Source organism: Notolabrus celidotus, chromosome 20 (genome assembly GCF_009762535.1).
Source record: "Notolabrus celidotus isolate fNotCel1 chromosome 20, fNotCel1.pri, whole genome shotgun sequence".
Taxonomy (NCBI): Eukaryota; Metazoa; Chordata; class Actinopteri; order Labriformes; family Labridae; genus Notolabrus; species Notolabrus celidotus.
The window spans coordinates 6,580,572-6,598,499 of record NC_048291.1 but is presented as its reverse complement, the minus strand read 5'-3'; the positions used below and the strand labels follow the sequence as shown (position 1 = coordinate 6,598,499).

The 17,928-nt window shown below is 40.8% G+C and overlaps 1 protein-coding gene across 6 annotated transcripts in view; it reads right to left on the bottom strand.

Moving 5' to 3' along the window:
- The window catches only part of LOC117832184 (homeobox protein Hox-B8a-like), an 87,339-nt gene that overhangs the window by 46,055 nt on the left and 23,356 nt on the right, over positions 1 to 17,928 (bottom strand). For 2 of the 6 annotated variants that reach the window (XR_004635157.1, XR_004635160.1), the window contains exon 3: positions 17,043 to 17,865. The exons of 3 other annotated variants lie outside the window; for them this stretch is intronic. Coding sequence is in view for 1 of the 3 variants with exons in the window: in XM_034711198.1 (XP_034567089.1) it covers positions 1,772 to 2,384 (613 nt within the window). In the remaining 2 variants the exon portion in view is untranslated. Of the gene's footprint in view, positions 1 to 1,771; positions 2,419 to 17,042; positions 17,866 to 17,928 lie in introns of those variants that run through there. One more of the 6 variants, XM_034711198.1, reaches the window with a different exon arrangement.

Here is a 17,928-nt window from a genome sequence, read left to right as displayed (position 1 = left end):
CCGAAGTTGTTCCATTTTCTGGCGTCATACACACCCCAAAGATGAAGTTAATTCCGAAAAAATAGTAGAACGTCTTAAATGCTGCGAGAGTAAAGCAACATTAATATTCACTTTCAATACAGAAAACCACAAAATACTCGTTCAGGGGATTCATGCATCTTAGTGAAACAGAGAAAGACGAAGTCCCCCTTTTTTGGTTTTCCCTCCATCCTCTGGCTCAAACACAAGCAGAAGCAACCGTGAGATTATTTAACCTGTATTGTTGCTCATCTCGTGTGAGCGGTGTTGAGTCCTGGCTGCAGACTGAGTTATGAGGCCTCCGCTCTGAGAACTAATCTGCTCCGCGGCTCGGTGATGGACGGCCAGACTCCTTTATGATTTTTATGATTTTAGAAGCAGACAGACTGATGGACAGAGGGAGGCGTCTGCGGGACGAAAGGGGATGATCGATACGCCGATTTATCCTTATTACTCTGTTTACAACCAAGAGTGATGATACCGGGGAACAGAAATATGACAATATATGCTCTCCCATCAAACACACGCCCATATGTCTCTTTAGGAAATATGAGGGGAAATTATTTCAGAATTAACCACCAACTGGTCAACCATGTGGCGTTTAATATTACATACATATTATAACATTGAATATTATACTGGAAAGAGCTTTTTTATGTTGTTGCTTACGTATAACCTATAAAAGATAACCCAGTTCGCCCAATGATACACCAGCACGCTGCAGCTCGGAGCCCTGTCTGGAGATGCGTAATGACTTTTTGTTTGTGCACATTTGCAGCGGAATAACGCGCAGAAGCATACATGTCTACATGTCAGACTATTAGCAGTTGGCTTCAGCATCCGGGCGTGTTACTGACTGACTGAGCATGAAAAGCTTGAAAACGCACTGAAGTGCAGAAAGCAAAATCGACGCAATCCCATGTATCTGAGCCCTATACGACATGTAATCTACCTGCAGTGATGGACCAAGGCAAACAAGACAAACTTTAAGCCCAAAGCACCAATCCAAACCAGATTTGTACCCCAAGGGATAGAAGTGCGCATGCTCTTATAATAACGTGCGTAAAACGATTAAGAAGTAACCAAAACAAAGGCATAGTTCTCCAATTTCTGTCAAAGTGCAACATTCAAGGAGGTGGAGCAACTGAGTTTGTCTCCAAGCTTTTAATTTATGTACTTAAATATTTATTCATAAGCAAAAGAACCATGACCTTCTTTTTCCAGGTGTCCAATGCACATATTTGAGCTTTGGGCATATAAAGCAATGCGCCACGGGTTCTTTCCTGGGCTTTTGACAGGTAATACAAACTAACCACCCGGATTTTTTCAAGCTGTCAAAACAGCTTCACCACAAAGAAAACTCCTCTTTTTATCGTCTTGTGCACTTTAGTCCAATCTTTGCTGTGTGTTGGTCCTACACTTACTCAGACATGAATTATAACTTTGCTCAAATTGTTGTTTTTCTAACACTCACGTCACAGCTTTAAAAAGGTGCATGCAGGAGCTGGTTTAAGAAAACTGAACCCTGTTGTTTTTACTCTCTCTGTTTTTGCTTTCCAGGGTGACCCGGTCGTCCGGGAGCTGATGATCCGTTATAAATATGAGGGTAAAGTTAGAGAGCAGACGGTGGGGGCACTTTGGCTCTCCGGCTCTTTGTTCTTGTTTTATGGCGGCATTAAAAGCATTTACAATCTTTCTCTCCTCGCTCTCACACTCCCTCTCCCGCGTGCTATTTCCTGTTTTATTAACTTACTTTGATCCAGGCCATCTTTGTCCTCACTCCCTTCACAAATGTCCTTATTTTCCTCGAACCCTGCCCCCGGGATGGCTGCCGGATGGTGGCTCAGCTCGCGCGCCGCCGTGGACGTCGACTCCAGGATGTACGTGGTGGTCTCGTGTTGGTGCTGTACGCCGAGTTTGGGAGGGATCTCACCGCCGAGGTGTGCGAGCTGTGGCTCCAGCTTGACCTGCCCCGACTGGCCCTGACCCGGGACAGACTCTGAGCCGCGCGGCGCGCAGTCCAGCCATGAGCGGAGGTACCGAGTGTCCGCGGCAGGCACATGCTGCGCTGGGATGTACGGGTGGTAGACAGCCGGGAGGCCGCTGGCACCGTGGTGCGGACTGAACGGGCTCCAGGACGAGGAGAAGACCGGGGGCTTCGGCTGGAAGCTGCAGGACGGGTACGAGTCGGGATGAGGATGCTCCGCGTGCGCCGCTCCGCTGGGCTGCCTCCCGCCCGCCACAGCAGCGGAGCTCGAGCCGGAGTACTGGACGCTAGGAAAGCGAGCCGGGGCTGAGAGTTCATCGCTCTCGTGACTTATGATGGAGTCCACGTAGTAGTTGCTCAAAGTCCCAGAAATGGACATTCTCGGACATTATCTGCGCAGCGCCGCGAGATCACTAGAAGGACAAGAAGAAGAAGAGAAACATTACGAGATTTTTCTCTTTCCCTCTCTCTCTTTTCTTTCTCTCTTCTGTCCTCTGCTCACTCGCCCCCTCCCTTCCTCTCTCTCTCACTTCTCTCTCTCTCTCAGCCCCCTTCTTCCCAAACAACTTGCTCACTACACAGAAACAAAGTGTCACAGCCTTCTGCCACGCACTGTGCACGGGGGTTTGTGCGCGAGACGCAAACTGATTGGCCGGACTATTTCTTCTTCGAGCCTGATAAAGCGTCAATGGAGCGTAAATCAACCCCCCCCCCCCTCCCCCCCTCAACACCCTCGCTCTCTTTCCCCCTTCTCTCTCATAGACCCACCGCCCCCCCTCCCCCTCTTTATGAATAGTCTTGTTTATATGCAATATGCAAAATGAGCAGTTCGTCCGTATATCTACGGTGTGTCTGAGATGCTGTCAGACTGAAATTATAGAAAACCGTTAAATTATGTTTCGTCTGGTCGGTGTGCGTGAAATGTAGATTGGAGACAATGGCTGACAAATAAGTGGCGCCATTATTTTTATGTTTTTATTTATTTATTTGTTCCTGAGCTAATCAAAATAGATGCGCGTGCAATCCAGTGTAAAGCGCACGAGGCGCATTACTCAGAGCACATCCACTTGTGCTGAATGGTGCGAAAGAAATCACTTAAATCAATCTGCCATCAGAGAGTCTGCTTCTAAACACGATTAGTTTGAATCCAACACTTAACAGCGGAGATATTTTCTATCTAAGACAGGACAGACAGTAAAACTCACACCTTTGACTTTAATTATTCAGTCGCTCTCTGACTCTGCTCGTTTTGAGCTGCAGAGTTTCCTGACTCGGTTTTATTGGCAGATTAACAGTCATTTTTGTTAACGAGCGCCATTAAATCGGGCCCTGCGCGGTTATGCCCCTTGTCTTTACAGCGAAAACTACTTCAACTACTTTTTTTGGGTCCGTTTAATACCATAATAAAATCCTACATCAGGGCGGCTGCTCGGCTTTTATAGGCCTGATATATGGCCTGTGGTGGTGCGGACCGTAAACGCGCCTGAAGCTGCTGCAGCCTTCTTGTCGGCCGGGTGAAGGGCGCCTTCACTCAGCGGTCAGACTGCCAGGAGGGAGCATAGCTCGGACCGGAGCTCGGGAGGAACCTGGGCTGAGACCGAGGCTGAAACGGAATAAAGAGACTCTGCTGGTCTGTGTCTGAGGGATAAAACCAACTTTAATGAGGAGACTCCTGCAGACCGGACTGGCAGTGAGTCCAGACATTTAACTTCCTGCTGACCTTTTCCAAACTCAGTAAGTCTTTATATTTCTGCACAATTATCACAGCCGTGAAGGCCCGGACTCTTTGGGGATGGCAGTCTGCTGGTCCGGGCAATAAATCCGGTCTGTGCGTCGAATATTCAGCGTACAGTGTTATTTACGGCGATCAAATATGAACTCCGCGTTGCTTAAGGGTCTAAAGCCGTCATTTACGAGGATAAAGGTAGACCAGAGCGCAGCTGAAGAGGAATGATGAGTCTGACCGGAGACTGAGCGGCTGCAGTGATTTAATTCAAGAGCAGGAACACAAATTCTGAACAGGACTCCTTCAAACATCAGCTGCGTCTCTGGAGCAGCCCTGGCCTTTGAGCTTGAATGCAAACATTCCTCCGTCTCCCCGTCTAAAAGGACCGAGTACCACCTCAACTGGAGGGCTTCCTTTGGATCAGAGCGATTCAGTAAGACCAAACTGATGTGCATTAAATGTGAGAATATTGTCTAACTAATGTTTTGTGGAAATAAACCAAATTCCTCAGGGCCTGTAAGTTCAGTTTGAGTTTTTAGGAATGTCTTGACTTCAGTTGGCTTCAGTCACAGCATAATGAAAAAAAAGTTGTGAGTAAAAGTGTTAATATCGTGGAAAGTGTGCCGCCTATTTGCATTACATGTATGTATTGAAATCTTGAAGGTCGCAGAGGTTCGTCTATATCTTAATCCAGAACGTGCGCGTGCAGTGTGCCTGTCATGTTCAGAGTAGAGAGCGTCTTTGTTTTCCACTCACAGATGCTCGGGATGTTTTGCAGTCAGAATGGCCTCCCCACAGACCGCAGGCTGTGGGAATTTTAATTTTTCGCAGGGCCTCCGCCCTGCAGGCCGGCCTGCCATCCAGGCAGCGTGTTAATTGGAGACACTGACGCAGAAAAGGCTTGAAGACATTATCTACAAACCACCTTCAGATTTTGACGTTTCATCAGCGTTGTGACAGAAGTGACACGGACAAATAACCCCGTGCACATGCAGAAAGCCATAGCTCAAGTACAGAACATACAAAGAAATAGCTAATTAGCATTTTTGTGAGCTATTGATATGTCACAGTTCAACTTAACTGCATTGAAGTTCGTAAGATTACAAACATTTCCTCAGTTACTTTACAGAATGACGCAGAGGGATCAGGCTTCGCGGGGTCATGCGGGGCCCAAATGGCCCTTCATGAAAACCAGGGACATAAAGACTCTCTCCTCAACACCACAGTCTAAATCTGTTTCAAAGTCCTCAGAATTCCAAGCTGTACCCTAACTATATTAATCTGTAAATTTACATTGAAATCTCAGCTGCTGTGAAACTCAAAAACATTCACATAGTTGTATTAAAAGTCAGTGATTTGAAGTCTAACCAAAGCTATGACCAAACCAGTCGACACAGGTCGTTTAAAGCTGCCAATAAAAGTATTTACAGAACAATAAAGTGAATTTTATAGCATTTCTTCACACTTCCTTGAGAAAGATTTAACTTTAATTTCCTTCAAAAGTCAGACAAGGACCGTAAAACCAGCAGGATCATTAAGCAACAGTGTGATAAACTTGTTACCATTAAACACAAGTGAACGAATAATTAGTAAGATCTTCAGATCCAACACTGCAGCGTTTTCTTATCTGGTTTTCAAAAAAATTGTAAATAAAAGAGCTAGGCAAACGTGTAGCAGTGAGCTGATGATCATCTTTGTTCATTTTAAGAAGTGACGGAGGAACTTCTAGGTCATTTGCTTATCCTGAAACCAAAAACCTCCATTTTCACCAGCGGGTCCAGGTTTAGGGAGATCTCATTTAGGCCGTATGTTCACAACACGCACTCAAAATTCTATTTTGTTTTGTACAGAAAATAATGTGTACTATCTGTGAGGAGAATCACAAGAATTTTTATTTTCCTGGACATGTTGTAGCAAAAGGTTAATAAAAAAAAAGTCTAAATCAGGATTGAATGTCTTATAAAGATCAATTTAACTCGTGTGAATACTTCTTAAATATTTCAACATCTGGAAGTGGAAATCAATTTACGAAATTATTTCAAGTCAAAAAATGAGTCAACAAAATCAGATATCTAAAATGAATGCTTCAACGTACAGTGCTGAAAGTAACTGACTCGTTTGAAATAGTCAAAGTGGAATCCAACCCTTTAATTTGCAACACTGCCTTCAAATTGATTTATTAATATTCCACACAAGCAGACACTGCAAATTTAAAAAAGCAAGCGACACAAGAAACTCATCACTGAGGGTTGTAGTTTTTTTTTGTCTAACTAAGAGAGTGCAGAAATTATGTTTAGGCGTGGACATACAATTTAAACCAAGCTTCTGCTTTACACTGGTCAAAATTGTAAACGGACGAAAAAGACGCGCAAACTTAGGAACAACCAAGCATACATTTTACCTCATTTGTTTGTTTCTAAAAAAATAGCATCCATGTTGTTTCTTGCAGAGCAAAAAAGCTGCATCAATAAAGTTGCAGTTTGTATAACCCAGCTGATGAAACAGAGGCTGTATTATTCGTATGGTAATCATTGTCTTTACGCACGGCCAAAGTAACAGTGTATGGGTATATTTCCTCAGTGTAAACAGGAGACATCTAAAAATCATAATCCAGACAAACTATACTACAGTTTCCCCAAAATCTAACTCTTAAGGTAGTCGAGGCGCTCTATTATTATTCCATTGACTCTATTTCAGTAAAATAATGCGTAAAAAAAAAGTTACAAAGCTGTTTGGAGTTTGACATCAGTACAAGATTCTCTGTTCGAACATATTGAGAGCACATCTATAAATATTTCATAAAGATTAAAGAATCACATCTTAAAATGAACATGCTTATTTTACGAAAATAGTGTACAGGAACACACAATACAGCACATACAATATGTATGTGAGATATTGGCAGACAAACTTCTATCATTAAATATTCTACATGTGACAAATATTGATTTATTTAAAAGCAATCCCAAGGTGTTCAGATTTGACTCGTGTAATATTTAAAAATAAACATTAACTGTTCTGTAATGATAAAATATGGATCTATATCATGCACATTAACAACATGATGTGTAATGACTGGTTCAGGCTTTCAATTCTGATGACAAAGCGCGTGCAGACACCCAACAATAACTGCTATTGAGCATGATAACCTGTGTGATTAATATGAGCGATATATTTTAATAACAGCGCGCGCCGGGCCTCGTGGATCGTGTACAGCATCATATTTCTCTGCTGAAAAGCTCGCGGAGGCTGCAGCATCTCCCCGAGCCTCTTTACAGCTCACATGGTAAAGTAGCTTTTGTAAATGAAGTCAGCGGAGAGTTCTTAACGGACTCACAGCGACAGCAGGAGGAGAAGAAGAGGAGATGGAAGAGGAGGTGTGATGAGCTGCAGCAGCTACAGGAAATGTCCTGAGACTCATAGCTACACAAAGTCCAGCTGCTGCTACACGTGTGTGTGTGTGTGTGTGTGTGTGTGTGTGTGTGTGTCTACACTCAATAATAATAATAAGAAGAAGAAGAAGAATTTTCAACATTTGTTCAATGAAGTTGTAACATTCACTGGTATGTTGTTGGATAACACTGACATATGACAGAGTTGTATATTTTAATACACTAATAGCCCAGACAGGGAGAAGGACAATTTTTGGATCGTTTGAAAAATATTGAAAATTTTAAATACAATTTAAAAAGCATAAACTGTCTACTAAACATACATTACACACTATTCTAGTAAAACATACTAAAGTAAAAAATAAAATAAAGTATTTGAGCATAAAAAAAAATCCCAATGCGTCAAAATACGCACGCACGCGTCTCACCGATATTTTGCCGTCAAGTTAAACAGGACACGCAAACTACTTTGAAAGCAGCAGTAGGTAATACGAATAAATACAATGTTAAGTTACATCAGAGCTACCAGAGGACAGTATCGAGCTGTCTAAACTCTTTGCATTAAAAGATGCAGCTCAGAATATTCAGCCAAAGAAGCATCAAATGAAAAATGTCCTAAATTGTCATAAATATGAAACACTGCTCTCTTCATGAGAAAATATGAAGATCTTGTTTTTGTGATGTCATTCCATATGACACCTGATGGGGCTAGTTTTATCATGCAGACACTTCTCTGAATGTTTGTTTATAAACAACAATAATCAATATTAATGACTAATGCACTGTCTAGACATGGCTTGTGAGGGTCAGTGTGAAATAAAGACAGAGTGGGGCTGGTCAGAGTGGGTTTTTTATTACAATAGAAGCATTGGTAACAAATTCATATTCACTTTTATTTCTTAGAATCATTTGTAGTAGGAGTAGTTTACACTCGATACAATCTACTTCAAAGTCTGTAGTTAAACTAAGTGTCATGTTTCATATAGCTCACACCCCTCCATCATGTTACCAATTTTAGTTGTACGAAAAAAGTAACTGCTGCAGTTTTAGTAAACTGACCAAAGATTTATGTCATGTGTCCTGCTGAGGGAAGATCACTCATCTCAGCCATGTCTATGTTTATGTCTCAAAATATGTTTTGGCACTTTCAGTGTGTGAGTTTGTGTTTTTGTGTGTGAACAAGTTTTATGTGTGTTTTGAAGGTGATAAAGCACTACTTAAAAAAAAATTAAAAATATAAAGCAACAAAAAATAGTACATTGGAATTTCAGAATTTGCACGACTAAACCTATTGATGTTTTTATTCTATTTCATAGACAGTTAGTTTTACTCTGAATCAGAGCACACAACTGGCTGAATATCATAACCTTAACACGTAGGCTAACAATTAATATATCTAAAATCTAATGGCTGTTTGTCACAACATTAAGACATGAGACATTTGGATCACTTCAGTAAAATCATGAGATGTTCAGTAACATCTCAGTTGTTTTAAAACACTAAAAGCATTCTTCCATGTCTACCTTAATTTGTCGACAGGAACTTTTTGTAAATAAATAAATCAGGAAAGAAACTAGCTTGTGATGCCTCAATGTGTTGTAGTGTTGACTCAGTGTTTTGTAGTTGTGGTCAGGTGGTAAATCAGTTTCATGTGGGACTTCCTTCTTATGTTGGATTAAGTTTTATAAATGTTTTATGGAGTGCCCTGTAATTTTTAGAGTCTAACAGTCATAGGCTGAGGAAATTTGTAGTACAGTGTCAGAGGTGTGTAACAATCGCAGTGGCTATTATTGATTTCGCCACATTGTGGCAACGTTGAGTAATATTTTCCCTAGCCAAGTGCATTTGGGTCTTTTGTCCTGTTCACATGGTGCAACAATCCAGCACTATAACTGGAGCAAATGCAAAAGTCCCAAGAGCTGCAGTTTCACAAATGTCCACCGGAGGCCATCTCCAAAAGTGAGTCAGTTCCCATAGAGCCCCATGTTAAAATGTCAAACTTAACAGCAGAAATAAACATGTTTAAACCCTGGTGCAGGCAAATGTACTCCTAAAAATCACTTCTTCATATTATATCTAGCTCATTCACTTGCTAATGAATAAATTGCACAAACAGATGGTAAAGTGTTGATTACAAAAAGTTTGTGTACTCTTCACTCCTATCAAACTCCACCCTCTTGTTGGAAAATTGTTACTTCTGGTTTCAGAAATCCAAGATGGCAGAAAAAAACAGGGCTTCAAAAATACAGCTGACAAACAAATAGTTAGCATCATGGCTATGTGCATTATTCTAACAGTGAAAGATTCACATGCAAATAACAGGGAGTTTTTAGAGAGGCCAATGATACAATCTTGTGAAATATACATGCACAAAAACTGAAGGCGCATAGCTAACAATCAGCTATTTGACAAGCCAGCGATATGGCCTAAAAATAACAGCAGATTTTTTACACCAAAGTGAATTTAAGATTTTAATATGATTTTGAATAGTTTTTTCTTTTCACATACCATATGGATAAACCCAGGCTGTTCAACTGTATGGGCACCGCATCTTTAGCCATATGCAGCATGATTGCATTAATAATAGTCAACCCCCTTTCTTATCCGTGATGCAATGTGAAAATGATCCCACTAATTTTGGCTGCTCTATAGCCGGTGTTTGTGAGCTGTAGCAGTCTTGTGCATCTCATAGTCGGACACATTTTTTCCACTCGGCTGCATGCCTTTGTTTAGGATGCTGAAGTAAACTGGTCGTGCTGCTGTCTTTAGCCACAACAGCCTTTGTACAAACTTTGCAGGGTGCTGTGGTTTGTTTGACTTCCAAATGACTGACGAGAATGCGGCACTATGCCTTTTTTGGGGATAAACGCTTCATTAACGTTGGCGGCTATGTTGTTGTGTGTCTCTGTCGGAGGGTAAACTACCAGAGCCCAAGGGAAGCAGCGGAGGAAGTTGAAAAGAAAATCTAGATTTCCATTTGTAAAAATACTCTAAAACCAAAAATACAAATTAATCGATAAAATCAATTTATCGCCCAGCTCTAGTCGCCGCTGTTGAGGTGAAAAAGTTAGTTTTTCAACATCTTTGTTTAGACTGGATCTCAGCAGGAAATCAGTTTCCGTCACAAGATTCATCACACATTCACGCAGACAACGATTTTCAATCTGTATCTCAGAAATGCAGCAACTAAAATGGTTATGAAGGTGAGCTGAGTATCACAGTAACCAGAGTACTTGGATTTCAACACGACACCGACACCTACCTGCCAATTCAACACTCAGCAAGGTTGGTCACTGAAATCTGCAATAATAAAGTTGTCGTTACATATCAGTCAACTAAAGGGTCTTCCGGGATTCATATGGTGACAGTTTTAGTTTTAGTTTAGAATGAATCTATTTTCATGCACAAAGGAAGCATAAATTAGTCTTTGGTCCAGCTCAAAATGACCGAATCCTTGATTTAATGCAACTATAGGGAGTGAGGTAATCCTTAACAACCAAGATTTCAATTTAAGAGCTCTAGTTTGTTCCACGTTATGTGCTACTCGAACTGTTTGCAACACCACATTCACACAATAACAAACAAACCAACAGGTAAAGGAAGAGGTAGACCAACAACTCCTGTTTACTGTGAGGTTAAAATGATTGATGTCTTTGGAGAGAGCAAAGTAACAGCTGTTTCTGGCTCCAAAAATGTCATTCACAAACAGATATCTCTCTGTATGGAAACTTTCTGTGAGGTTGTCAGTTCCATTTAACAATCTGAGTCGATCAGTGACAAAAACAAGAAATTTCAGTGGACTGATTTTTACCCTTAAGGATTACGTTGCAGCCTTCACAGACCATCTAACAGCATCAGGGTTAGGAGAAATCCAATGAAGCAACTTTCATTATATACGTCAATCAGACCAAACCTGAAAAACAAGGCTGAAAATCCCTGCTAGTGTTAAATCAGGGAGTTGTGTTTACAAGCTCTGATGTTAAAACGAACAAAGTTATCTTCCTTCATCGAAGCAATAATTAAAAGTAAGTGGTTGTCAATAAAATGCACCATGAGTTTTTACAGTGAATGGCTTCATTTACAGTCTGGATGTCAACAACAGTCCACATCCTGTTTGATGCTGAGAGAACGAGGAGCTTGTACAGGCTGCTGTATCGGCGCCACACAGCAGACAGACAGTGAACTTTGGCTGCTAAATGTTAATGTGCTATTAAACGCGCTGCAAATTACACAGGAACCCTCCGCCACTGACACAGGAGAGAACGAGGGGGGAGCGGATTTACAGCTTCACGGCAGCACGCTGAACTTCATAAAACATATTATGTTTGGAAATGACCACAGCCAACGTTTATCACCACGGCACTACAGTGAGAGCAAGACCCCTCACACACACACATTCGTTTTGACTTTGTGATGAGCAAAGGCTGATTTTTAGACTAATTCTCTTTCAGTGGAGTCACATTATAAACATGCTTAACTTCGAGAGCTTGAAGCATCCAGACAGTTTACTCCAGGCACCATCAAATTTAATGTGTTTACAGGAGCAATGGCAGCTTCTCAAGTGAAACGACTGCAGCATTCTGCATTTTGGCTTTAACGTATGCAGACCAGTGTTCAGATATTTTACTCAAGCAAAAAGTGAATACTGCAAAGATCAGAATATCAGTATACAAATACTCTGTTACAAGTTCAAGTCTCGCATTCAGAAGTTAAAAACATTGAAGTACTGGAAGTAAAAAATGTCATTGTGCAAAAAAAAGCCCTTTTCAGAACAACTCTTAATGCTATTTGATTATACTTAGTAATACAAGTTTCATGTAAATTTGCAGCTTGCCAAAGTCAAGCTCCTTTAATGACTTTAATGCTGGAAAGATTCAAATCATCAAAGCTGCACATAAAAAGTCAACATTTGACTCATCATTCAGAAGACTATGAGTCATATCTTTCAGATTTCTGAAGCTAGATTATTAAACACAGAGCGGTGCAGAGTCCTCACAGGGTCTCAAAAAATGACCTTTCGGTGTTCATCACTCAAAGGTTCTCAGCTTCTGTGGGGTCCTCTGTGTTGGTGAGTGTAAGTTCTGGAGACAGATTTGTTTGTAATTTGTGCCAATAAATTGATGTGAAGTGAGAAAGAATACCATCTGCTTTTGTTTCTTGATTTCGGAGTGTTACGTCTCTTTAGATAAAAGCAAAAGGGTTGAAGGATCCTGCTGCAGACCTACCACAGTCATTAGTTTTAGGTTGATTTCATCAGAACCTTTTCATCCACAGCAAGCATCCTGAAGACGACATCAGGAAAATCAAACACTAGGTTCCTCCCCTCTCATTAAAACTGATCACTTCAAAGACTATAAAAGCATAATAATAAAAACTGGTGTTTCTGTTCAGCTCTTTTGCAGGGCTGAAGGGGCTGGAGGGGCTGGAGGGGCAGATGTTGCTAAAATGAGCTCAGTTTTCTTATTTGAAACAAATGTTAAAGTTCAAGATGACTGAGTGGAGAAGTTTATGAAAAGTGTGGCTAACGTTCCTCTCCCAGGTAAATGATGCGGGTTAGGAGGCTTCTGTAGAGCTGTTCTGAGAAAATAAGACTGAATCATGTGAGATTCACACAGACTGATTAAACTCTAGATTTATTTAGTCCAGTAAAGTTTTTATATTGAAGTGTAAGAATGTATACATTAACTGTATTGTGTAATGATAACCTTAATATGAGATAAAGTGCTCATAAAGCATCTTTAAGAGTATGTACACAGCTATGACTGCACTGGGATATTTAAATGTATGAACTGCATACATTCTTCTTTTCTTATATCTTTGTAGGACTCCAATGCAGGAGAAGGATTTAGCTTATGTTCAAAGACAGAAAAGAAGTGCACTTCCTCAGAGAGAAACAAGATTGACTTTTTGCAGAATCACACTTTTGAATGACTAAGACATTTTACTCAAACGCTCCCTAGGACTAAGAACTTTTGAAAGAGTCCAGGGCATGTGGGATGAAGTAACAAGGATCTAAATAAGAGTTGAAGGACATGATTTCATGTTAGTCCCTGCTTGGGGGTAGAACTTTTTGGTACAGGTCATTCAGCACTGCCCATTTGTAAGTATCTGCAGAAGCAGCAGGACTGACTGTATGTCTTTATTACTAGATGTACTATAAGAAGTCTTATAATACAACCATGCTTATTCTATTTTTACTCATTTTGTCTGATCTATTTTTTTTTTTATCATTTGTCGACTATTAAAGTAGTTAGAGAAGCAACTTAATTGAGAAAAGTGCTGTGTAATTATATGTCATGGTACCTATACTTTGCTATATAAGCAAATCTGCACCTCAAAATATCAGGTAACAGTGCTTACTTTTTCCCCTTGCCAGCATGGTAGAAACTACCACTACTGTTTTTTGTTTTTCATTTTTTGTTCTAAACAAAAACAGGATTCTTCATGTTGTGTGCTTCTTTACATCTCAACTATAATTTCAGAGGCTCTTTTTCAAACAAAGGGTGCATGATAAAAGCATTTGACATGTTAAACGAAGGCAGCCTTCAGAGATTCCACAGAGAAACTAATGAAGACATTTGGGGGCACCTTGGTGCCGACAAAGAAAATGTTTACTGAGGCCTCAGTTGGATCAGCACATGGGGAAACCACCAAGTATTCATTTTTAATTTCATATTCAAAGAACATGTGTTTTGCATCTACATGTGGCTTTGTGCAGAAGAAACCCATCTGAAGAGGCTGCAGTTTGTTTTATCCATCAGATCGTCCATTTAACTCGTAAACAGGACGCAGACCCTCCGTGCTGCGCTGGGATAAGTGTTTGGTTTCCTCTGCCGTCTGTGTGGAGGTGACGCTGGTGTGATTCAGGCAGTTTCAGGTTCCTGTGATTATAAGTGTCCAGCCCAACAACTTGAAACTACCTACATCACACAGCTCCGGTATGAATCCAGACACTCGACCTATAATGGCAGCAATGTCCAAACTCGCTCTGTGATTTCACACAGGGCTAACAGAGTTCAGGATCACACATCAAACCGGAGAGGATGGATGTTTTCTTGTTCAGGAGACAGGAGAGTGTGCTGATGAGAAATTACCTGACAACAAAGTGCAAACAAAATGCAGTTCCTCTGGTGTCCACTTGAGGCTCGCTCCAAAGAAGAGTCAATTTCCATAAAGCCCCATGTTAAAATATACAACTTTACAGCAGGAACAAACAGCTTTATGGTCTGCTACAAAAACATTTTTGTTCTCTATAGCTGATCTCTATTCATGACAACTCACAGTTTAAATTAAACTTGAAGTTATGCATAATAAGGTGTGCAATTCTGTAAAAAAAAATTAGCATAAAAACTACACTTCTAGCGTTGGATTCTTGCACCAGTTTCAATGTTACTTTGACAAGGTAAAAGAAAGTGCACTTCAAATTAGGGGTGGTTCAAAACCTGGTTCTATGAAGGAAGCAGTTCAGCATTTTTCAAAACCTGAAACTCAATAACATTGGGATTTACCGATTCTGCTAGCTAGTCTCATGTGTTCTGTAAAGGTAATGTTACATCACGAGACATCAGTTAATTCAACCCACTGCTGCACAAACATACAGTCAATTGTGTGATGAAGTTATGAATAAACAAATCAACAGGAATTAAACTACACAAAGAAGAATTTTGGAGGTCAGTTGCTTGCGAGGATGGCTGAAAGTACAAAGAGGTGTAATGTTGGGCTACCAGTGCAAAAGATTAGGAAGAGGTTAAGTGTACCAAAATGTGTAACCATTGACTGTCTTTCGAAAAACTGTCAGCTGCGTCTGGGGTACAGTGATCCTCTCATTCACTCAAAGCAGCTGTGGTCATCACACCCTAACTAGTAGTTCATAATAGTAATCCAATAATAAATTGGCAGAACAAAAGCTCATTGGCTAATTAAATGAGGTGATATAAGGCTATTGTGATGTGTTCAAGGTCCAGTCAGTAAAATGACTAATAGGCAAAAGCGATACCAGTTCTTTTAAAACACACATTTCTGTCTCAGCTTCCCACCAAATATGTTGATCATTAAATTCTTATTGGATTGTGTATATGAATTCAACCATAGATGATGATGATGATATTTCATATTACTGTCACTGATTATTTCTCCACATTTTCCAGGTATGTTGTCCCCTTTAATTGAACTAAAACATTGTTTGTGTACTGTCTACTGTAAAGCCTTCCTGTACCTGTGAACATTTTTATGCATTTATCTGAATACATTTTTCCAATAGATATCAGTGAGTAAACAACCATTTCCCTCTGTGATTATTTCCTCCATTTTGGCGGGACTTTACTGCCCAGGATTGCTTTTCATGTTGATCTGTTTTTCAAGTCATGCTTTGCACACCATTAAGTAATTTATAAAAGGGAGCAGACCAGGAGTCACCCATAAGATTATAAATGCAAATCCATGTTAATTGAATTACAGTTTAAAAGTCACGCATGGATAATAACTCAGTTAAGGTTTTTATGTGACAGATGCAGGGCTGGAAGTATTGCCGTCCTCTGGTTATAATCAAATGATCAGAGTGCATGTGACTGAATCCAGCAGCAGGAGGTCAGAGCGCTGCAGTCAATCATAAGTAACAAGTAAAATCCCTTCAGCACCGGGTTCCTGCTCCGCTTAATGAATATCCAACTGTGTGAGCCTGATGCGAAAAGAAGTTTGGAAAACCTCTGAAGAAGCAAGTCGATGATACACAAAGAACTTTGCTGGGAAGCAGAGATGGCCCCAGGTCAGCTGCTTTTTTTTTTTTTTTAAAGAATTTACTTTATGGAGCATGTCATGGGATGATTTCATAGGTGAACATCACAATGAAAAAGAGGAAAAAAATGTATCTAATGTAGTGTTAGACATGCACAACAATTGACCATGTGCTGGTAAGATACAGGGACGATCAGAGGTGGAAATGTACTCACACATTTTACTGAAGTAGAAGTACACTTAGAAACTCAGATACTTATGTTGTAATTTTTCTCTTGCAGCAAGGGTTTAGTGTCCAGGCTCTGAAATGTCCTCTCACTTCAAAGCAAAGAGTGTCCCTCTGAAGGACATTTTGAGTGGCTGTTTCTGTGCTAAGCTAACTGAAGCTCACCTCATATCTGGAGACTATTAAACTGAAATCATACTTACTTCAAATCAAAGAACGACGGACAGAAAATAACGAACACTCACTTTCCTTCAGTCGGTAAATCAGTTGGATGGGGAATGTCTCTGTGCTGTGAATCTGCTGGTTGTCGGCCATGTGGCTCAAAGTTCTCCCTGTCACTTACAAACATCACATTCAGAAGACAGCTCTTCTCCACGCCACAGTTTGCCTCCCTCTCCCGTTTTTTTTTAGGTCCTTTCGTACCGACAGAAACCCAGAGGATTGGATTTGTTTATGTTATGATTGCGCAAATTTCGGTTAAAGTTTATCTTTATGTTTGGAAGTTGTAAATTAAAGATAACTGGTATTTTTCCACAAATGCATTAAAGCTAAAGCAGTGATTTTAAGTGGCCTGGTTAGTACCACCACTTCTAAATTTAACCCTCGGCATACCAGGACTTCTTACGAACCACCAGTTCCCGTACCTATTACAGTTTTTCCTGCAGATTCATTATAGCAGATAAACTACACTACCCATGATACACTACGTGACCCTTGCATCTTTTTCCAGACTTTACATGATGCTCTGTTTTCACCAGATAATAAGCTAAAGTAACCAAAAGCTGCTGTAAGTAGTATGAAAAACCTGATGAAATCTGGTGATGCAGATATACAGAGGATCTAGTATCTCTTAAAATGTAATTCTAATAATTTACTGATAGTGGTTGCACAGAACACACCCAAACAAGTGAATGATGGGAATTCAGACACTTATTTTTTTTCCCACTTAAAGCACTGAGCCAAACCTCATTTGAAAATGTTAGGAGTAAACATACAGACGTGTGTTTAACTGCAGAGGGTTAAAGATATGATTTAAATAAAAGAAATACTCAAGGGAAGCATGTATAGCTGAAAAATACCTTCTATAGTACAGTACGGGCTCCCTCTGCCTCTGCCAAACAGAGATGATTACTGAAGGAAAAAGACAGACAGGAAGGACGACAAAGAGAGCAGACTTTCCAGGAGGTGCAGAGCGTCCTTTGGAGTGTCTTTTGTTGACCACCAATAGGCAATAAGGGGCAATAAGGCTGCCATAAAACCACACTATGCAGTCATATACACGGCCGGTACAACTGCCTCCTCCACTTCCTCCAACCACCAATAAACTAGTTGGTCAATTACCCCTGTGGTAAAAAGTGAAGGTGGGAGAGAGAGACAGATGGGCGAGGAAGGAGGCAGACGGGACAGAGATGAGGCAGGAGACAGCATGGCGCTAAAGAAATGTTGCTCTCAACATGGCGCCTGCAGTCCTGCAGCCCGAGAACGGACGCTGTCCTCCCTCCCTCTTTTTATTACTCTTCTCTCCACCTTTCCTTTCTTCCTCCATTTCCTCTCTTTGTTTGTTTCCTCCTCGTTTTATTTGCTCTATTTTCTCTCCACCGTCAGCATTGCTTTCCCTCACCACGCCGTCTTTTCTTTTCCTCCTCTCCTCTCCAAACAGACCGACAGCAGCTGGCTGGAGCAGCAGAGGAAGTTCAGCCATGTGTTCCTGATCAAAGCTCCAAAAAGAAGCCCTGTGGGTCGCTTCTCATGCAACACGGCCGTTCAGAGAGCTGCGTTCAGCCTGAAACCAAACAGGGTGACGGTCAGGGTGAGAAACATGAACTATCCTGTCTCAACACTTTTT